At 47.3% G+C, this 22,524-nt stretch overlaps 2 protein-coding genes across 2 annotated transcripts in view; one reads left to right on the plus strand and one right to left on the minus strand.

Moving 5' to 3' along the window:
* Nucleotides 1–10,954: 10,954 nt before the first annotated feature.
* On the minus strand, nt 10,955–15,881 carry ADAT3 (adenosine deaminase tRNA specific 3). Its single transcript, XM_032237335.1, has 2 exons — nt 15,746–15,881; nt 10,955–12,329 (listed from the first exon to the last, which is right to left on the minus strand). Exon 2 carries the CDS (start codon nt 12,306–12,308, stop codon nt 11,268–11,270), a length of 1,041 nt encoding a protein of 346 aa, XP_032093226.1. The 5' UTR covers nt 12,309–12,329; nt 15,746–15,881; the 3' UTR covers nt 10,955–11,267.
* A 66-nt stretch (nt 15,882–15,947) lies between these two features.
* The window catches only part of LOC116522433 (dnaJ homolog subfamily C member 3-like), a 30,422-nt gene continuing 23,845 nt past the window's right edge, over nt 15,948–22,524 (plus strand). The window contains exons 1-3 of the mRNA XM_032237334.1: nt 15,948–16,204; nt 18,688–18,798; nt 21,496–21,620. Coding sequence (XP_032093225.1) covers nt 16,057–16,204; nt 18,688–18,798; nt 21,496–21,620 — 384 coding nt within the window. The 5' untranslated portion in view covers nt 15,948–16,056. The remainder of the gene's footprint in view (nt 16,205–18,687; nt 18,799–21,495; nt 21,621–22,524) is intronic.

Consider the following 22,524-nt stretch of genomic DNA (forward strand, 5'->3'; position numbering starts at 1 on the left):
TTTTTTTCAGAATACAGATATTCCTTGATTGGCCACAACTGAGCCTGGAATTCATCAAGTGACACTGCTTGATTTTACAACCTTTTTTTTTTTTGACGAACATGACATGAATGCAGTGATGAATTCATGAATTAAATGATTCCAGTGAGGCTGGAATTAATCAAGTGACACTGCCTGGTTTTACAACCTTTTTTTTTTTTTTGACGAACATGACATGAATGCAGTGATGAATTCATGAATTAAATGATTCCAGTGAGGCTGGAATTAATCAAGTGACACTGCCTGGTTTTACAACCTTTTTTTTTTGATGAACATGACATGAATGCAGTGATGAATTCATGAATTAAATGATTCCAGTGAGGCTGGAATTAATCAAGTGACACTGCCTGATTTTACAACCTTTTTTTTTTGACGAACATGACATGAATGCAGTGATGAATTCATGAATTAAATGATTCCAATGAGGCTGGAATTAATCAAGTGACACTGCCTGGTTTTACAACCTTTTTTTGATGAACATGACATGAATGCAGTGATGAATTCATGAATTAAATGATTCCAGTGAGCCTGGAATTAATCAAGTGACACTGCCTGGTTTTACAACCTTTTTTTGACGAACATGACATGAATGCAGTGATGAATTCATGAATTAAATGATTCCAGTGAGGCTGGAATTAATCAAGTGACACTGCCTGGTTTTACAACCTTTTTTTGATGAACATGACATGAATGCAGCGATGAATTCATGAATTAAATGATTCTAGTGAGGCTGGAATTAATCAAGTGACACTGCCTGATTTTACAACCTTTTTTTTGACGAACTTGACATGAATGCAGTGATGAATTCATGAATTAAATGAGTCCAGTGAGGCTGGAATTAATCAAGTGACACTGCCTGATTTTACAACCTTTTTTTTGACGAACTTGACATGAATGCAGTGATGAATTCATGAATTAAATGATTCCAGTGAGGCTGGAATTAATCAAGTGACACTGCCTGGTTTTACAACATTTTTTTGATGAACATGACATGAATGCAGCGATGAATTCATGAATTAAATGATTCCAGTGAGGCTGGAATTAATCAAATGACACTGCCTGATTTTACAACCTTTTTGTGATGGCCATTAAATGAATACAGTGGTCATAAAACGAATCCATTGTATGCAATGGAGGTTGTAGTTAGTTGTTTTGCCAAAAACCAGAAGTATACACCAGGTTTCCAGCAAAATACCTTGTATATCACAGTCACATGATCGCAGGACACTGCAAACAGCCATAAAATTTGGGCCAATTGCTGAGCACTAAAAAGGTAGCCGCATGACCACAGCAGGGAGGAGTGTGATGTGACCATCAAGAGCTTTGAATCTCGGTTGTAAGTGCATGCAGTCCTCGACTTATGACAACTGAGCTCAACATTGAGGTCGCTAAGCAAGACGGTTGCTGAGTCTTGCCCCATTTTATAGCCTTTCCAGCCACAGTTCAGGGATTCCCTGCAGCTGTTGATAACATGATAACAGCAAACTGAATCTGGCTAACCCATTAACTTTGCTTGCCAGGTCACAACAGGGGATCACGTGATCTCATAACACTGCAACCATCATAAATATGAGCCAGTTGCTAAGCATCCAAATTTTGATCATGTGATACAACAGTCCTGAATGTGAAAACTGCTCATACGGTCACATAAGTGCTGTTATAACTTCAAACAGTCACTAAATGGATGGTTATAAGTGGAGAACTACTGTTGTGACCTACCAACTGCCAGTCCCTCCAGCAGCCAAATCAGAAGAGGAGGATGGTTATAAGTGGAGAACTACTGTTGTGGCCTGCCAACTGCCAGTCCCTCCAGCAGCCAAATCAGAAGAGGAGGCGGCGTGGGTGTCCCGGTCAGCATCAAAGCAACCCGAGAGCTCCAAGCGGGAAGATGGGAGTGGAGCTGGCAGAGAGAGAGAGAGATACGGAGGCGTAGCATGGGCTGTCCGTCAGCCCTCAGATGGAGAGTCAATAGCCCTCACATCTGGAGGTGGCTGATGGGGAAGAGGAGGAACAGCTGGTTCCAGTGCCTGACGCATGGATGTGCAGAAAGCAGAGGAGAGGAGAGCAGTGGAGATCTATGGGCTGATCCTTGGGACGGAAGAGCCACCGCTGCTAGCAGAAGCCCCACCCCAGCTCTGGAGATAAAAGGCAGGGGGGCGGAGATGAATAGATTTGGCAGGCAACTATTCATTTCCCGGACGGACGAACTCATTAGCCTGTGGTGAGAGGGAAACTTTTTGCCGGAGTTGCTGGCGCTCCTAATAAAGGAATCATTGCTTCAACTACAGAAGGTTTGAGGATAATTTACTCAAACAAATTAGGGATCAAAGTCAAATGCATATAAAAAGACTATATAATGTATTAATAGAAATGGATTCGGAAACAGAATTAGTCAAAGACTGTATGATAAAGTGGGCACAAAATTTTGAAGAACTAATAATGTTGGATACATGGGAAAAGATATGGGTAAGAAATGTAAAATTTACACAAGCCCAGAATTTGAGAGAAAACTTTTATAAGATGTTTTATAGATGGCATTTAGATCCTAAAAAGCTGGCTTCTATGTATCCGAATTTACAACCTAAATGCTGGAGATGTGATTGTCTCGATGCTACATATTACCATATATGGTGGACTTGTAAAAAGGTAAAAGCATTTTGGATAAAAATATGGTGGATTATGCAAAATGTTCTTTAAAAAAGGATAAAGTTTACCCCTCAGTTATTCTTGTTAGGTATAACTACTGATTGTACTGTTATAGAGACTAACTTGATTTTGTATTTAATAACGGCAGCAAGACTGTTGGTGGTGCAATACTGGAACAAGGAAGATTTGCCTACTATTCAAGAATGGACATTAAAAGTAACAAACCTAGCAGAGATGGCTAAAATATCAGCATATCTCACGGATCACTCAAATAAGAGATATAAACTGGAGTGGAGAAGATGGATTGACTATATTCAAAATAAATATGGGACTAAGAAATTGCAGATAGTTTATGACTGAAGAAACAAGGAATGACATAATCTGTTTAGAGTTAACCTAGCAGAGAGGAGTTAAAGCTCAAATGAAAGATGATACTAACTTTCTTTAAGTTTATTTTAGAATAACTTTGTTAAAGATTTATACCCTGTATTTGTTCTGGGAAGTCGGGGGGGGGAGGGAAGTTGGGGGGGATTCGGGAGGGAAGGGCAGGGGGGAGGTAAACATTTGTAAAAGTTTTTTTTTCTAAAAATTTTCAATAAAAAAAAAGGTTTGTCGTGTTTGGGGAGCTGAGTCAGAACAACTACCTAACCTTGGATAGATTTGTTGTATCTTTGGCCGCTAACCGAACAGTCACTAAGCCGAAAACTACATATAGTTTGATACCAAGTTTCTCCAAAAATAAGACAGGGTCTTATTTTCTTTTGACCCCCCCCTCAAAAAATAAGCACGTGGCTTTATTTTGGGGGAGGTCTTACTAGTTTCGAGGTGCAGGAGGCAGCGAGCATGGTCACCTCATGGCTGCTGCTGTGTTGCAATATTTTAGGAGGGCGCTTATTTTTGGTGCAGGGCTTATCTTAGCGCATGTGCTCAAAAGCCCAATTGGGCTTATTATCCGGGTAGGTCTTATTTTTGGTGAAACAGGTATATATCCAGTCATAGCAGCTTAACTAATACGAGTGGATAGATCCACATTTTATGAATTTTGAAGAAAGGAGGATGCCGTTCAGGCCCATACAGGCCACCCTGCTTCATTAAAGTACAAGTGTCACCAGGACAGGTATTAAACATGATTTCATTCCGTTTTTATATAATAAAAGTGGAAATCAAAATGATTTCGCTCTACGACTCCTGCTATACTGCCTCCTTGGGAAGACTTGTAGTGGGAAAAGTAGAAAACACCAGCACTGATGGTTATGCTGGGGATCAGTCATCTGCAGCTCTGGAGCCGCATGTGGTTCTTTTATCCCTCTGTTGTGGCTCCCTGTTGCTCAAAATATGCGTTACACCCGCCAATCTGCGACACCTGCTGGGATGTGATTTCTTGAGCTTTTCAACCCCCGGGTAGGCCAAACATGGTGAAATCCAAGGAAAGTTTCAGAAGAAAACAGATTTAATTCAACTACATATGCTAGTTTTGTGGCCGCTCGGGAAATAGTCAGGCACGGGAAGGGTTTTGTGGCTCCCGGTGTTTTCTTTTCTGTGGGAAACGGGTTCAAATGGCTCTTTGAGTGTTTAAGATTGCCAACCCCTGGGTTATACAATCCCAAAGGAGTCATCTCAAGTCATTGCAATTGTTGAATTAAAGCAACCAGGCACGTCTGTATTGGGCGCCGGCAGCGACGTACAGGTAGGTCTTGAGTGGTGGGGTTAATGAATCTCAGAAAATGGTTGCATCGTTTGAAAATATCAAAGTGATGTTTTTTAGGGAAAAGAGAGCAATTGGTTCCAGCTCACCAGAAATAGGCATGGAACAAATGTAACTTCATTATGTGTGTGTGTGTGTGTGTGTGTGTGTGTGTGTACATATATATATATATATATATATATATATATATATATAATATTGCATTTGTGCTGATAAATAAACAAATAAATTATCAGCACAAATGTAACAAGGCAACATGGCTTTCTGCCTGGATGGCTCCCAGAGTGAGCCGATAGACAGACAAGGGGAGCAGTATGCTCCCTCCCATATTTGGGCATACCAGGGGTGGTGACACTATGTGTGTCTGTGTGGGTCTGTGTCTGTTTCTGTGTCTGTTTCTGTGTGTGTATGTGTGTGTGAGTGGTGGGATTCAGCCAGTTTGCACCTATTAGGGAGAACCGGTTGGTAACTTTCTAGGTAGTTCAGAGAATCGATTGTTGGAAGAAATCTCTTTTCGGTTTTTTCCACTTTACAGGGCAAATCCTGTAAGGAAGGCAGGAAGGAAACATTCCAGTGTTGTTTCTAGCCTAATCTTTATTGACCTGCTTACAGAAACTGCCTCTCCGGTTAAACCTTACTACATTGTAACAGCTAAGGCAAAGTGCCCATCGACCTGAGTGACCTTGAGTTGGCCAAGCCCACCCAGTCACATGACCACTAAGCCCCAACTACCCAAATAGTTATTAGGGCAGAGAACCGGTTGTTAAATTATTTGAATCCCACCACTGGTGTGTGTGTGTGTGTGTGTGTGTGTGTGTGTGTGTGTGTGTGTGTAAAACAAAAAATGACAGGGATAAAAAGACTTTACTTACAATTTATATTGATGGTTAAAAAAGTCACTCTTTCTTAGGCATCGAAAGCAAAATAAAAAAAATAATTTCACCGTAGATTAAGGGCATTGCCCCATTGATCTGCGCATGGGCGAGAAACATGGCTGCCGAGTTCGCCGCTCTGGCTCCGTACTGAAAGAAAACCCGTGGAGAGGAGGAATTTGCGCTCTGGAGCTGAGCCGAGGGAGGCTGGGGTGGTGTGAACTTCTTGCGGTCCTGGAGCTGGCAGTGGACCGGCAAATTTTTACTCCTCCGAGCTGCCAGCTCCGAAAGACGCCGGCACCGTTGATGCCGCTGACGCCGCCCAACGCTGCGGCCCAGCTAGTCTGAGAAGCCCGACCTCCCCCTTCGTGTTTGCTGCCTGACTGCCGCAACTACAACCTCCGCTGTGCCGCTGGCTTGCCGTTGCCGTTGCCGGCTCGAAAATGCCGCAGCTTGTGAACGCCGCGGCTCAGCTAAGCTGTTACGGGACTTTGTGACCGAGCTGCCAGGGGAACTTTGATCTTCCCCCGACTATTGTTGGCTGCTGCGGCCCTCGTTGTCTGTTGGCTCGCTGGCTGTGGGAGCGCTGTGAGAACGCCGCGGCTTAGCGACTTAGCGGGTTGGAAGATTGTTCGACCTAACTGCTTTTGGGGGGAGTCTGTTTTTAGCTCTCCGGTCTGCTGAGGCCCCTTGAGAACACCCGGGCCCAGCCACTGAATGGGGCATTCCCCCCCCCACTCCTTCCACCTGGGACGAGCTTTCTTTTCTTCATCTTTGGGCTTAAATTACTAAGGGGGTTGTTGCTGTGAACGGACTTGTACACTAGGCCTTTGTCCACCATGATTGGCCTTCCGGCTCTTGTTGCTGCTGTCAATATCCAGACCTACCCTACCTTTCAACCACCCTCCCCTTTGGACTGCATTGAACTTTCCAGAGGGGGTGATCGATATGACAGGTCGCTTGATGAGATCTGGAAGCTGGTTTGCTGCCACTGCGACCTGTCTAGATCCCCCCCCCTTCCGCTCCATCTAACCCAGCCTTCCTCAAGATGTGGCCTCTCCCCTGTCGGGTGTGTCTTAGAACCTGGAGAAAAGGAGAGGGGCGGAACACCCCTCTTGGACCATATATTTTTTACCATATGTTATACTGGACTCTCTACTGGTCTTGGCAGAAGATATAAGCCTTGTACGGACTTCGCGCGCCCGCGCAATTTTTAATCTGGTATGGTGAGTGCATGGGATTGTATGTGATTGAGTGAATGATCCCACTTTTTATTGCTATTACCGCTGTATTTTCTGTGTTTTTTAATTATTACGTGGGGACTGCTTGTGTGAGTGAATGAGTATGTTTGATTCGGAGGACCTGCCGGGGAATGTGGGGGTCACTGGGGTTGTCGGGGGGACCATGGACACGGGAGTGGGCCGGAGCATTACGGTCGTAACGGGGAGGGGCAGATATGGCGGGGACTTTAGGGCTGGCCATTACCGGGGAAGGAGGGCTCGCTACATCACAGAGATCCCTCCTTCCGGCCCTATGAGTTCCACTCCGAGGCCAGATGGCGCGAGTAATCAGGACCCTGGTCGCTAAATGCCAGGTCTGTAGTTCACAAGGCTCCCCTCGTCCGGGACTTAATTTTAGACGAGAGGGCAGACCTGGCATGTATTACTGAAACCTGGCTGGGCCCGGAGGGAGGAGTCCCCCTCGTAGAGATGTGCCCAGAAGGATTTCAGGTGCTTCATCAGCCGAGAGCCCAGGGAAGGGGTGGGGGTGTGGCTATCGTTATCCGGGAGTCTTTAGTACCTCGTAGGATCCCTGCTCCGGAGCTTGTCGGGTGTGAGTCCCTACTGGTGAAGTTGGACCTCAAGGGTCAAGTGGGTTTGCTGTTAACGTACCTGCCTCCCAACAGCGTTGCAGCAGCCCTCCCCTCGCTCCTCGAGTCAGTAGCCGAGCTAGCAATTGAGTTCCCCAGGCTTATGGTTCTGGGGGATTTCAATTTGCCTTCGCTCGGTGAACACTCTGATGGGGCGCAGGAGTTCATGGCTTCCATGACAGCCATGGGCTTGACCCAAGTAATTCGGGGCCCAACCCACTCAGCGGGTCATATGCTCGACCTTGTATTCCTCTCGGAGCAGTGGATTTATGATCTTGGTCTGAGGGGTAATGAGATCATACCCCTGTCGTGGTCAGACCACTGCCTACTGAGGCTCGATTTTCGGAGGCCAAACCCCCACTGTAGGGAGGAGGAACCGACCAGGTGGTTCCGCCCCAGGCGACTTATGGACCCCTTGAGGTTCCAGACGGAGCTTGGGGTTATTCCTGATACCCTCGCCCACAGTCCGGTGGAGACTCTGGTTGCCGCCTGGAACTCAGCGGCATCGGAGTCTCTTGACCGGATTGCGCCACTACGGCCGCTCCGAGGCGGTGGATCCCGGAGGCCTCCTTGGTTTACTGAGGAGCTCCGGGAGAGGAAGCGCTGGAGGAGACGCCTAGAGCACCTATGGAGGTCCAATAAATCCGAATCGAACCGAGCACTCCTAACATCTTGCACCAAGGAGTATATCAGGGCACTTAGGACAACAAAAAGATCGTACATCGCCACCTTGACTGCGTCCGCTGAGTCCCGCCCAGCCGCCCTGTTTAGGATAACCCGTTCCCTCCTAAATAGGAGGGATACGGGGGACCCCCTGCAGGGTAGGGCTGAGGACTATGTCCAGTTCTTAGCGGACAAAGTTGCTCGGTTTCGATCGGATTTGGACTCCGACTTTGCAGATCCAGCCGAGGCACAGGAGGATAATCTGGCAGACCATCGCTGGGTTGAGTTTCAGGATGTTGCCCCTGGGGATGTGGACAAGGCCATGACAGCTGTGAGTGCCTCCACCTGTGTACTGGACCCGTGCCCCTCCTGGCTGGTTGCCAACAGCAGGGAGGTGACACGGGGCTGGATCCAGGCGGTTGTTACCGCCTCCCTTCGGGAGGGACTCTTCCCCTCCGTACTTAAAGCGGCGGTGGTGAGACCCCTCCTGAAGAAACCATCTTTGGATCCAGCCGTTCTCAACAATTATCGTCCAGTCTCCAACCTCCCCTTTGTGGGGAAGGTTGTTGAGAAGGTGGTGGCCTCCCAGCTTCAGCGGACCTTGTAGGAAACTAGTTACCTTGACCCATTCCAGTCCGGCTTCAGGCCTGGTTACAGCACAGAAACTGCTTTGGTCGCATTGACCAATGACCTCTGGAGAGCCAGGGATGGAGGCCATGCCTCCATCCTGGTTCTCCTTGACCTCTCGGCGGCTTTCGATACCATCGACCATGGTATCCTTCTGCGACGACTGCGGGAGGTGGGGGTGGGAGGCACTGTTTTGCAGTGGTTCTCCTCCTACCTCTCGGACAGGTCGCAGTCGGTGTTAGTTGGAGGGCAGAGATCGACCCCTAGGCCCCTAACATATGGGGTGCTGCAGGGTTCGGTCTTATCCCCCCTACTATTCAACATCTACATGAAACCGCTGGGCGAGATCATTCAGAGGCACGGGATAAGATACCATCAATACTCGGACGATACCCAGTTGTATCTGTCCGCCCCGTGCCAACTCAATGAAGCGGTGGACGTGATGAGCCGGGGCCTTGAAGCCGTTAGGGACTGGATGAGGGCTAACAAACTGGTACTCAACCCGGATAAGACCGAGTGGCTATTGTGTTTCCCTCCCAATAATTTGGCAAGTGTTCCATCACTCAGGCTGGGGGGTCAAACACTATACCCCTCAGACAGGGTTCGCAACTTGGGAGTCCTCCTGGACCCACAGCTGACCTTTGATCACTACCTATCGGCTGTGACCAGGGGGGCATTTGCCCAGGTTCGCCTGGTGCACCAGTTGCGACCGTACCTGAACCGGCTCTCACAACAGTCACTCGTGCCCTTGTGACCTCAAGGCTGGAATACTGCAACGTGCTCTACATGGGGCTGCCCTTGAAGAGCATCCGGCGACTTCAGCTAGTCCAGAATGCGGCCGCGCGAGCGATTGTGGGTGCACCTCGGTTCACCCACATAACACCTATTCTCCGCGAGCTGCGCTGGCTACCTGTTGATCTCCGGGTGCGCTTCAAGATGCTATTTACCACCTATAAAGCCCTTCATGGTAGTGGATCTGGGTACTTGAGAGACTGCCTCCTGCCAATCACCTCCTCGCGACCAATTAGACCACACAGATTAGGCCTCCTCCGAATCCCATCTGCCAGTCAGTGTCGACTGGCGACTACGCGGAGGAGAACCTTCTCAGTAGTAGCTCCGACCCTTTGGAACGATCTCCCCGTGGAGATCCGTACCCTCACCACCCTCCAGACCTTCCGCACAGCCCTCAAGATCTGGCTATCCCGTCAGGCCTGGGGTTAGATTGTAATCCGTCCCCACCCGAATGATGAATGTTGTGTTTTATTTTTAATTATGTATTGTTTTATGTCTCACTGTTTGTATTCCCCTCCCCATGAATTGTAAGCCGCCCTGAGTCTCCCCAGGGAAAAGGGCGGCCTATAAATAAATTTTCCATTCCATTCCATTCCATTCTGTCTTATTTTTGCCTTGCTATGACCATGTTTATTTATTTTTTAATCCAACCTTTATAATTTTTAGAAATAACTCAAGCCCGTGAATAAATCCAATACTTTATCAGGTTTCCAAAAGATGCCCTAATTAATTCATGAGCCAAGTTTCAAAAGAAATCCATTCATTTATTAGGAACATTATTTCGGCAATGCCCCATTACAGTCAGATCTCATCTCATTTAAATTATGGCTGAACTTTGAAATTTGTTTCTTCCCTCTCCTCAGTCTGTGTCATAAATCACATTCTCCAATGAGGTGCACACCTCACAAGCCTGCTGTAGTAATCTGAGATCCGAGTCTAGCTGAAGGTTTCCTCACCATGGCAACTTATAACAGACAAGCTTTCTGAGTTGATATACTCCTTCCTCCTCCTGTTTTCCCTATATAGCAACAACCCTGTGAAGTGGGTTGGAGTGAGAGAGAGTGACCCACCTGGCTTTCATAGCCAAGACGGAATTAGAACTCACAGCCTCCCAGTTTCTAATGTGGTACTTTATCTACACTAGAACAAACTGGCTTTTGCTTATACCCACCATATTATGGCGGCCTGCATTTTGGCTCTTTCACCAGCTGATCTCAAGATCCAACCTTTTACAGGTAGTCCTCGACTTATGAGCATAAGATAAAGGCTCCCCTCGCACATATGTGCTAGTCATTCCCGACTCTAGGGGGCAGTGCTCATCTTTGTTTCAAAGCCAAAGAGCCAGCGCTGTCCGAAGACGTCTCCATGGTCATGTGGCCAGCATGACTACTAAATGCCAAAGCTGCCCAGAACGCTTTTACTTTCCTAACAAAGGTGGTCCCTATTTTTCTACTTGCATTTTTACATGCTTTCAAACTGCTAGGTTGGCAGAAGCTGGGATAAGTAATGGGAGCTCACTCCGTTATGCGGCACTAGGGATTCGAACCGCCAAACTACCGACCTTTCTGATCGACAAGCTCAGTGTCTTAGCCACTGAGCCACTGTGTTCCTTTATGACCAAAACTGACCCCAAAATTTATGTTGCTAATGGAGACCGTTGTTAAGGGAATTTTGTCCCATTTACGACCTTTCTTGCCACAGTTGTTAAGTTGTAAGAATCTGGCTTCCCCTATTGTCTTTGCTTGTCTGAAGGTTGCAAAAGAGGATCAGGTGACCCCAAGACCTTGCAACCGTCATAAATATGAACCTGTTGGCAAGCATCTGTAACCAAGAGGATGTAACCATGGTCGTAAGTGGGGGAAAACCATCATAGGTCCCTTTATTCAGTGCCGTTTTTTAACTTCAAACCATCACTAAACAAATGGTTATAAGTCAAGGACTACAAACAAACTACACACAAACACGAAACCATCCTTCCAATATCATTTTTTTAAAAAAAGAAAAAATACAATATGCCATCCCCAGAAGCATCAAAAGCACCAGAAACGTTCCCTCACGACGATTCCTTGTGATCGGAAAGCCGCGCTAAGCGTTGGCACTGATCTTCCAGAATGCCCTGGAAGACTTCATAGCGGTGGTTGAGGTCCTTCCGGCTGTGGATGTGGTGTGTGGTGCCCAGAGCCCCGTGAGAGGACGGAGCTCCGTAGAACACCCGCTGGATGCGGGAGTGCACCAGCGCCATGGCACACATTGTGCACGGTTCCCGCGTTAAGTACATGTCATAGCCGGTGCAAATGTACGGAAGGCCGTCCTCAAGAGGCGGCGGCGGCTGGGAAGTGTTGTCCGCAGGAAGAAACGTGCAAGCGGGATAATCTTGGAAGCTGTAAGCTCCCCCTCCGTGGCTGTGGGCCACCAAGTCAACGCAGACCATGGCAGCGTGGAGAAGCGGGTTGGAGCCCTCTCTACAGTCATGACCCACAGCCAGGACTCGGCCAGTGGCCGGGTCCACCACAGTAGCTCCTACGGGCACCATACCCTGCCTGGCTCCCCGCTGGGCCGCTTGGATGGCCAACTCCATGTAACCCTGCATGCGCTCTTTTTCCAGTGGGGAAAACAGGCAGCCTTTCAGCGCTTGGCTGATCCGTTTGTTCTCGTGGAAGGAGACGGGCCAGTGCGACGCCGCTTCCTCATACTGGGGACGCGTCAAAGGCGTGCAAGCCGGCACATGGACCAAGAAAGGTTTCCCCAAGCCGCTGAGATCTACTTCGCCGTTGGGAAAGAGTTCAGCGAGAGTCCGCAAGCCCGCTTGCTCTCCGTTGAGGCCTGCAAGGCACAGGATCATCTCCAGTGGGTGGGGGCTGCTTGCTGATAGACAGGCCCGGATACGTTTCAAATGAGGGTAGTCACTCAACGGGTAGACAGCTGAGACCTCTTTCATCAGGCGACAGGTCTCTTTCTTATCCAGCACAGGGGCAGCGTAGACGGGCATGAGCCGGACCTCCCGAGATTCCTGCTCCGAAAGTACAGGCCGCACTTCCCAAGCACAGGTGCCATCGGGCTCTGTTGTCTTCCGTCGCTTGGAATCGGGCTCCATCAGGCATTCTTGTCACATTCTCTGGGGATGGAAGAGATTTACAGATTAACGGAGTTGGAAGGGTCCTTGTAGTGACTGATCCAACCCCCCGCCCTCCGCCCAAGCAGGAGACCCTACACCACTGATGGCTAATCTTTTTGTTGTTGTGTGCCGAAAGTGCACACATGTGCATGCCCATAATGCAATGCATGCCCCAGTGGTGGGTCCCGGATCCCGTTCCACCCGGTACGTTGGAACAGGCCCAGCAGGATCCATATGGATGCGGCAGCGAGCGCATGCGTCTTAGCGCCTCGGTGAGCCTCCGCGATGCTCCAGCCGCTCAGCGGTATCTGATGTCAAGGAGCCAAGGTGGCACAGTGGTTAGGATGCAGTACTGCAAGCCACTTCAGCTGACTGTTATCTGCAGTTCAGCGGTTCAAATCTCACCGGCTCAAGGTTGACTCAGCCTTCCATCCTTCCGAGGTGGGTAAAATGAGGACCCAGACTGTGGGGGCAATTTGCTGACTCAATTTGCTAAAACCAGTAAACCGCTTAGAGAGGGCTGAAAGCCCTATGAAGCGGTATATAAGTCAAATAAATAAATAAATAAATAAATAAATAAATAAATAAATAAATAAATAAATGCTCCGGGCAGCCTCCGGTACTCCCGTAGCGGAGTGTACCGCCTGCAACCCACCACTGGCAGCCCCCATGTGCCCTTCCTCCATGCCGTGTGACACACACACTCCCACTCCCCTTACACCCACTGCGTGCACACACGTTAGCCCCACGCTCAGTTTTTGGCCAAGTACGCCACCCTGCAGCCCCCTGGAACCAAAAACGGGCCATGGGGAGAGCGTGCTACACACACTTGCACTCCATTTTGGGTCTGGTAGGCCTCTCTGCAGCCTGCAGGGACCAAAAACGGGCCGCAGGGGGGCATTCCCCCGTACTCCTCCCTGCCCCATGCATGTGCACCTGACACCCCCCCCCACATGCAAGCACATCTCCAAAAATCAACTGGTCACAGGAGGCACGTTCACATTCACAGTGGAGCTGAGGTGGGGGCAACGGCTCACATGCCCACAGAAAGGGCTCTGTGTGCCACCTGTGGCACGCATGCCATAGGTTCGCCATCACGGTTATAGGCCATATTGTCCAAAGCCCCCCCCTCAAGCAGGAGACCCTAGACAGTTTCTGACAGACAGCAGTCCAGTCTCTTCTTGAAAGCCTCCAGTGATGAAGCTCCCACAACTTCCAAAGGCAACCTCTGTTCCATTGGTTGATTGTTCTCACTGTCAGAATAATTTCTCCTTATTTCCAGGTTGAATCTCTCCTTGATCAGTTTCCATCCATTATTCCTTGTCCGGCCTTCGGGTGTTTGGGAGAATAGCTTGAACCTGTCCTCTCTGTGGCAGCCCCTCAAATATTGGAACGCCGAGAAGATCCAAAATTAAATGCGGGATGATCGTTAAAAGCACTAATCACATTGTTCACCGGCCCTCCCATCTTCTCCTTCCTTCACAAAATGTTCAAAAAGGGGGGAAAAATCTAAACATTATTCCAGTTTTAAAGAAACAAGGCAAGGCCTTGTCCGCAGGTCATAACAACTGACTGTACTGATCTGGTTCCAGGATGTGTGGCTAAGACAAAAATGCAAGCACTATTTTATTTATTTTTAAAAGTATTTATTGTTTGTTTCATTTGCCATCCAGCTCACCATGAGGCTGAATTACATTTTAAAATTTAAAACCATGATTCCACCCACCCCACCCCCAAGATCATGGGACAGCTCCAAAAAGCTGCCATGTAATCCCAGGAGAAAGATGGAGCTGTTTTAAAGAGTTGCAAAGGAGAGCCTATTTAACTTACATGCAGAACACATCATGAAAAAGGCGGGGCTGGATGTATCAAAAATTGGAATTAAGATTGCCAGGAGAAATATCAACAATCTGAGACATGCAGATAATATGGTAATAGAAGAACTAAAGAGCCTTTTGATGCGGATGAAGGAGAGTGCTAAAGTTGGCATGAAACTCAACATTAAGAAAACTAAGATCATGGTATCCGCCCCTCCCAATTCCTGGCCAATAGATGGGGAAGAAATGGAGGTAGTGACAGATTTTATTTTCCTGGGTTCCAAGATCACCATAGATGGGGTCTGAAGCCAAGAAATTAAAGGATGCTTGCTCCTGGGGAGGAAAGCTTTGGCAAATCTAGACAGCACATTAAAAAGCAGAGACATCACCCTGCCAACAAAAGTGCGTATAGTCAATTGTTTGGTTTTCCCAGTTGCAATGGATGGCTGTGAAGGTTGGATCATAAGAAAGGCTGAGCACTGAAGAATGGAGGCCTTTGAACTATGGTGCTGGAGAAGACTCCTGCGAGTCCCTTGGACTGCAAGGTGATCCAACCGGTCAGTTCTAGAGGAGATCAACCCTGACTGCTCTTTACAAGGCCAGTTCCTGAAGAGGAAATTCAAATACTTTGGCCACCTAATGACAAGGAAGGACTCACTGAAGAAGAGCCTCATGCTGGGAACGATTGAGAGCAAAAGAAGAAGGGGACGAGAGAGAATGAGGTGGCTGGATGGAGTCACTGAAGCAGCACGCGTGAGCTTTAAATGGATTCCAGAGGATGGTAGAGGACAGGAAGGCCTGGAAGAATGTGGTCCATGGGGTCACAATGCGTCGGACAAGACTTTGCAACCAACAACAACAAATTGTTTTAAAGCTAAGAGCTTGACGCAGAATAAGTAGCATTCCTCTATTTCTTGTGCTGCCAACAACCCCGTGAGGTAGGCCAGGCTAGGACATTACTGAGCCAAAAGTCCCCAGGGTCTGGGTGGGGTCTTTCCAATTCTTTTGATTGACATTTTAAAATTACTAACAACAACAACAAAAGGAGAGTGTGCACCCTGAACCAGTTTTCCCCATTCATTCCCAAACTTTTCACACAACTCAAAAAGCACACAGAACCTTCATTGTATGTATGTATGTATGTATGTATGTATGTATGTATGTATGTATGTGTACACACACACACACACACACATTGTTTTTAAAGGGGGAAATAGGAAATACAATCCTTAAAGGAGCCACCCGTCTTATTTATTTATTTTGCACGGCCCAAAGGTTAAGAATGATCTCCAGTGGCTCTGGCTCAGCTTTTGCTTTATATGCCCGGCTTTCAATGGGAGAGTCTGGAGGAGAGGACAGGGGGAGGCGCTCTGCACAAGCTCAGGAACTACATTTTTCATCACGTGCTTCCCCTGGAAATCATAAGACGCCCTTTAAAAAAATATTATTATTATTGGCTGTTAAATAAAACAATTCATATGGCAATTTCCCTTCCTCCAATTTGCAAAAGGCCTTGCAAATAACCGCCCCCTCCCCCCCCCAAAAAAAATCCCGGAATCCCACTTTTTTTCGCACCACGTGATGGGGGAGAAATCTCACCTCCTTTCGAATTCTGCAAATTTTCCCCGCGAAGAAGCCCCGCCTTCCGACTCTCCGCCGCGCCTACCCTAGTTCTGATTGGCCAGGGAAGCTCTACGGCTCTCCAAGAAGAGGGCGGCGATTGGCTAGCAGATTCCAGTCTTTCATTCCCATCCTCCCTTCCTTTGGAGGGCCGCCGACGAGAGAGAATGGTCCTCCTAGAGCGGCCCCATCTTCACACTTGAACAATAGAGAAGACGACCAGCGTGCCGGAAAGAACTGTCAACGACCTGAATACGGATGCGGAAGTGAGCGGGTTCCGGAGCTGGGACATGGAGTCCGGGCAGCAGCCGGTGTGGCGCAGCCTGGGGCTGCTTGGCCGAAGCGCGGACGGTCGCGGGCTCGGTCCGGCCAACTGTGAGAAGAGACTGCTGTGGGCCGCTTCGTTGCTCTGCGTCTTGCTGGATCTACAGTTGCCAGGTAACCATAGTAACCGGAGACCACCTCCGTTTCCTTTTTGACCTTAGCAACCGGGCTTCCACTGGCCCCGCCCCTTGTTGCCACAGTCGTTTCCTGTCAATCTTTTTTGCTCCCAATACCCCTTTACCTTGACAAGCTCCGCCCTGTCATTCTTCGAGAGGCCCACCCCTCGGGCAACGTGATTGGCTGGCTTCGCCTGTGCTTTTCCCCAACCCTCTTCTCTGGGTTTCTTCCATTTAAACCTTAGCATGTTCCTAGTCCTCAGTGATCTTTCTGTCTGAGAGGACTGACCTCCGTGAATCTATTTGCTCTATATAATGATCATCCTTATACAAGTAGCCCTTGACTTACCACAGTTCATTTTGTGACTGTTCAAAGCTACAACGGTACTAAAAAAAGAGATTTATTACCATTTTCACCCTTACGACCGTTGCCGTATCCCCTTGGCCAGATGATCAAAATTCAGAACAGTTAACAACTGACTCATATTTATGACCATTGCAGTGTCCCCGGGGTCATGTTATAACTTTGAGACAAGTAAAGTCAATGGGGAAATCAGATTCACTTAACAACCGTCTCACTAACTTTAACAACTGCAGTGATCCACTTAAAAGCTGTAGCAAGAAATGTCATGAAATGGGGCAAAACTCACTTAGCAAATATTTCATTTAGAAAAAAAAATGGTCATAACTCAAAGTCTTATTTAAAACCCAGGACAGGAGAAAAATAAAGAAATGTTCACTAAACTGAGCTGTACAAAGTCACAACTTAGACCCATCAAAACCTAGGCCATGAGGTATAAGGGGAGACTACGCTTGGCAGAGGGATACCAAGCAGGTAACCGTTTTGCAATAAAAAAACAGGAAAGATTGTGTAACTATACAGCTAATTTAGTAAGGTAAAGTTAAATAGAAAAGTTTGAATTAGAAACGTGATCTAAAGTTTCAGTGGGCCTCTAAATAGTAGAGTAGAGACTAGTAGAATGGAATGGAATGGAATAGAAATACAATACAATACAATACTATATTATCACTTTGTTCACTTATTGGCATACATTAAAAATGAAATGTTGTTGGATACAGCTTTTAAAGGGTCATCACCTCCAATTTTACCCAACATAAACATGACAAGATGATAGATAGATAGATAGATAGATAGATAGATAGATAGATAGATAGATAATAAATAGATGATAGATAGAGGGAGGGAGGGAGGGAAGAAAGAAAAGAAAGAAAGAAGGAAGGAAGGAAGGAAGTTGGTTCTGGAGCAAATGAAGGAAAACATAATATCTAAGGAACAAGTGGTGTGAAAAGTGTGTTTTTACATTACAATATATAGAATAGGATTTGGGCACATTTGAGTACTATTTCCTAGCTGTGGCCTTTCAAATCTTGCTCATTAATCAAAGAAGGACAGGAGCTCTATGGTTCTCATGAAAGAGCAGCAATCTGCAAACCCAAAAGTCAGTGTTTTTGTCACTCTTTTATTAGCATCCCTCCGAAATCCATATGGCCTTGACTTCACTAATTAATTAATTAAGTCAGGCTCTTTCAAAAGGTACTGGGGCAGGACAGTGTGCAAATCTAATATAGTAATGATATATATGTTAAGCCTGCTTGTGTTTCTAATGTGGCTGCTTTTATTCTCGTATTTTAATAATTGATTTCTACTATGGGTGAGCCATCCAGAGTCATTTTCAAAGGAAAGGGATTCCTCAGGGAGGGAGGGAGGAAGGAAATGAGTGAGGTACCATCTTTGGTGTTTGCAAAAGAATTTGTTGTATCACCAGCTTGCTAAGAATGCATCAAGGATCTAAGTCAGAGTTTCTCAGCCATTTTTAAGTTGTGTGGACTTCAACTCCCAGAATTCCCTAGCCAAGATGTAAGGACTACAACTCCCAGAGTTCCCCAGCCAGCATGTGAGGACTTCTTACTCCAGAAGTTGTGAATGCCCCAACACTGGAAGTCTTTAAGAAGATTTTAGATAGCCATTTGTCTGAAACAGTATAAGGTTTCCTGCCTAGGCAGGGCGTTGGATTAGAAGACCTCCAAAGTCCCTTCCAACTCTGCTATTGGATTTGTATATTGTATTGTATTTGTATTTGTACTTCAGCTCCCAGAATTCCCCAGTCAGCATGGGAAGTCTTTAACTCCCAGAATTCCCCAGCATATGAGGACTTCAGCTCCCAGAATTCCCCAGCCAGCATGTGAGGACTTCAATTCCTAGATTTCCTTAGCGAGGATGTAAGGACTTCAAAATACCCCAGCCAGCATGTGAAGACTTCATTCCCCACAATTCCCCAGCCAACGTATGAGGACTTCAACTCCCAGAATTCCCCAGCCAGCACGTGAGGCCTTTAGCTCTCAGAATTCCCTACCGGCATACTCTTGGCAAAGATGTTAAAGTCCAGACCTCTTAAAATTGCCATCATTAAAAAGCACTGCCTTAGCTCTTGGTCTCCTGAATGACTTCATCCCTTCCAGGTTTGCTAGCTGCCGGGCAAGCTGAGATTGACAACCATCTAGAAATGGGTCGGAAGCTACTGGCTGCTGGGCAGCTGGCCGAAGCCCTCTCACACTACCATTCGGCAGTGGGTGAGTACCAGCCTTGGAATACCAATTCAAGATGCCAGCTGCCTATCGGAAGAAGAGCTGCATTGGCTGATACAGTTACATTAACATTGGGGCACTGTCTAATTCCTCTGGGGTAGATACTGCTAAAAGGCAGTGACAGATCTCTTAGTAGGGGTAATTTAAAGCTATAGGAATCAGCCCAAGCAGTTTTTAAAAAGGAGAATTAGATGAAGTGAACTGGAGCAAATCTATCCTGTTCTTCAACAACAACAAAAAATGACTATTAACTATTAATAACTACCAAACAGGCAGATCTGCTACATAATTAATAGTGTAGATCAGTGTGTTTTTACAGAGTCATACTCAGGCTAAGGGATGTGGTGGCTCAGTGGCTAAGACGCTGAGCTTGTCGATCAGAAAGGTCAGCAGTTCGGTGGTTTGACTCCCGAACACGGCTTAACGAAGTGAGCTCCCGTTACTTGTCCCAGATTCTGCCAACCTAGCAGTTGGGAAGCACGTCAAAAATGCAAGTAGAAAAATAGGGGCCACCTTTGGTGGGAAAGTAACAGCATTCCATGCGCCTTCGCCGTTTAGTCACGCCGTCCACATGACCACGGAGACATCTTTGGACAGTGCTGGCTCTTCGGCTTTTGAAGCGGAGATGAACACCGCCCCCTAGAGTCGGGAACAACTAGCACATATGTGCGAGGGGAACCTTTACCTTTATCTTCACTTGGGCTTAATAGAAAGATAGCAAAAAGCTAAACAAAATTGGCCCTACTGCCAGGACCTAGATCAATTCATTTTAAAAATATTTACTTGAACTTCAAGCACTTTTAAATTCTTCTGATGTGAAACACAAGTCTGTCGGGTTTTCCACAAGGGGAAAAGGGGTGTTTTTTTTAAGGCAGAGCCTGCTATGAAGGGGCCATGTCTCTTGCACACAAAAAAACCCGAAATCTTACATAATGCTTCCTTCAAATTCAGATGATTTTCCCCTTTACAAACTTGATGGACTATTTCTCAGATAAGTAGCAGGACCTCCTTTCCTTCAGTAGCTGGTCGCAATATTTTTATTCGGATGTTTAACCTGCCCTTCCTTTGTCACAGGACACAAATTTCCTTCCCCACCACCCTTTTTTTAAATGTGTAAAATAATGCACTAAAGCAGGAGTCCACAAACTTTTTAAACAGGAGGCCGATTCACTGTTGGGGGCCCGGACTGGTTGGGTAGGCTTGGCTAGGTGGTCATGTGACTGGATGGCCATCGCTAGGTGGTCATGTGATTGGGTATAGGTGTGGCCAATTTAGCAGTCCATTTTGCCTTTGCCCCTTGTTGTACTTGCCCCTCCGCTACTCACCCACTGGCCCTGGATCACGTGGCTGTGAAAAACATCCTGAAACACTATGTTTAAAGTGTTTTTAAGCAGTGCTTTACAAGCTGGCAGCTGCTTTTCAAGCCAGTAGCAGCCCCTCCCCTACTCATCCACGGCCCTGGATCACTGGCGAGATCACCTCTCAGTCAGCTGGCCCTCCCCAGCGCCCTTCAGCCTTACTTTCGGCAGCGGCGGTGCGATCAAAAGTGCAGCTCAACCAGTGGAATAACTAACCAGAAATGCAGCTGGAGCGGATGCTCGCTGGAAGAGAAGGCCAACGGTGAGGGGTGGGTGGAGGGGCATCCCACCACTCCGCAGGCCGGATACTTTGCATTGGTGGGCCATATCCGGCCCGCGGGCCATAGTTTGAGGATCGGTACAGGAGAGAACAGCAGTAATGGCAGCTCCAGGATGCTCTGTTGAGGTTCAGTCCAAGGCTGTCTGACCCACCGCTGGCAGATGCTGCAGGAAGATGTCGCCGTTTCAGCGTTGTGTCCTTTGCAAAATGACTCCGGGAGGGATTTTGCATATTCAGGCAGGAGCACCCAGTGAGGGACCAACATTCTTTGTTTCCATTGCTGCTTCTCTGGTGTGGTGTGTCACAAATGCACCAGAGTTGCAGGTTGATTAGTTTAGAATGCTAGCAAGAGTTCCTGTTAGCCTTCATTCCTACTATCGAGTTTTCCCCCAAAATAAAACAGAGTCTTATTTTCTTTTGAACCCCCCCCCCCTGAAATAAGCGCTTGGCCCTATTTTCAGGGAGGTCTTATATTTTTGTAGTACAGGAGGCAGTGGCCACCTCATGGCTGCTGCTGTGTTGCAATATTTTTGGGGAGGGCTTGTTTTCGGGGGAGGGCTTATTTTAGCGCATGTGCTCAAAAGCCCGATTGGGCTTTTTGGGAAAAGAGGGTAGATAATGCACTCAGTGACTGCCAACACCCTAAACAGGAATGATCCTTGGCTCCATTTATTGAGAAAGGGATAGTTTTAGTAGAAATCAATCCCCTTGCAATAGTGCATTGCCAGAATCGCACACCAAACTCCCTAAGTTCAACTTTTCCCTCCCTTAACTGCAGCGCGCGCGGGCGCACACACACACACACAATCAATCAGGTTTCAACTAAACGTTTTCAGAATTTTCAACTTCGGTATGCAGCTTCCTTCTCCCAGAAGGGTAACCTTGAAGCAGCATCTCTGGGAGATACAGAAGTTATTTTCACTTTCCCCCATAGCATTCTTCCTCCTATCCACCCTCCCCATGGCAGACTGTAACGAAGCACATGCAAATTTTGAAGTAGCAGCTGACACTGACCCTCTGGCTGATTTCTTTTCCTCCCCTCAGAAATTGATCCCAAAAATTACCTTACCTATTACAAACGAGCCACCATTTACCTGGCTATGGGCAAGTTTAAATCAGCATTGCCGGATCTCTCCAAAGCTATTGAACTCAAGCCGGACTTCCTTGCGGTAAGTTCTTCTTACTTTCACCTTCTGTCCAAGTCAGTGATAGGTTGCACACGGTACGCCCTGGTATGGGCATACCAGAGCCAGCCCAGAGCACCGAATACCGTTCGGATACGGTGCTCCGGAGGGCTCACCCGCCCTCCTGAGCTCCTTACCAGTGTTTAAAGGCTTCCGCACAGGCACATGACGCATACAGTGCCTGCGCAACTCTCCGTGGAGCAGCTGGAGTGTTGCAGAGGTGCTAAATTGCATGCGCGCGGTGCGCGCATCCATGAGGATGCTGCCGGCCCCGTTCCAACCATACCAGTTGGAACGGGATTTGCAACCCACCATTGGTCCAAGCTGACATTAAGCAGAAAGGGACTCTTAAGGGAAAATGAGATTATTCTGGTCCCAAAGTGCTGACCTAGTCTTTAAAACAAACAGACCACAGACTGTTCTAATTTGGGGCAGTTAGTCAGTGGCTAAACACTGAGCTTGTCAATCAGAAAGGTTGGTGGTTCGAATCCCTAGCGTCACGTAACGGAGTGAACTCCCGTTACTTGTCCCAGCTTCTCCCAACCTAGCAGTTCAAAAGCACGTAAAAAATGCAAGTAGAAAAATAGGGACCCCCTTTGGTGGGAAGCTAACAGTATTCCGTGCGCCTTCGGTGTTTAGTCACACCAGCCACATGACCACGGAGACGGATTCGGACAGTGCTGTCTCTTCGGCTTTGAAACAGAGATGAGCACCACCCCCTAGAGTCAGGAACGACTAGCACATAAACTTAAAATGCACAGTTTGAATTTCCGAGACGTTATTCTCATGTTCAAGTGCTGATTCCTTATTTCACTTAAATTTGCACTGTGTCTTTGAAATGTTTGCTCATTTGCAATTATATTCTCTAATCCATCCTTGAAATTCAGCT

The sequence above is a fragment of the Thamnophis elegans genome, chromosome Z, assembly GCF_009769535.1.
Source record: "Thamnophis elegans isolate rThaEle1 chromosome Z, rThaEle1.pri, whole genome shotgun sequence".
In the NCBI taxonomy this organism is placed as follows: domain Eukaryota; kingdom Metazoa; phylum Chordata; class Lepidosauria; order Squamata; family Colubridae; genus Thamnophis; species Thamnophis elegans.

Excerpts from the sequence above, each read along its gene's own strand:
- ADAT3 (XM_032237335.1), bottom strand. The coding sequence starts at position 12,308 with ATGGAGCCCGATTCCAAGCGACGGAAGACAACAGAGCCCGATGGCACC.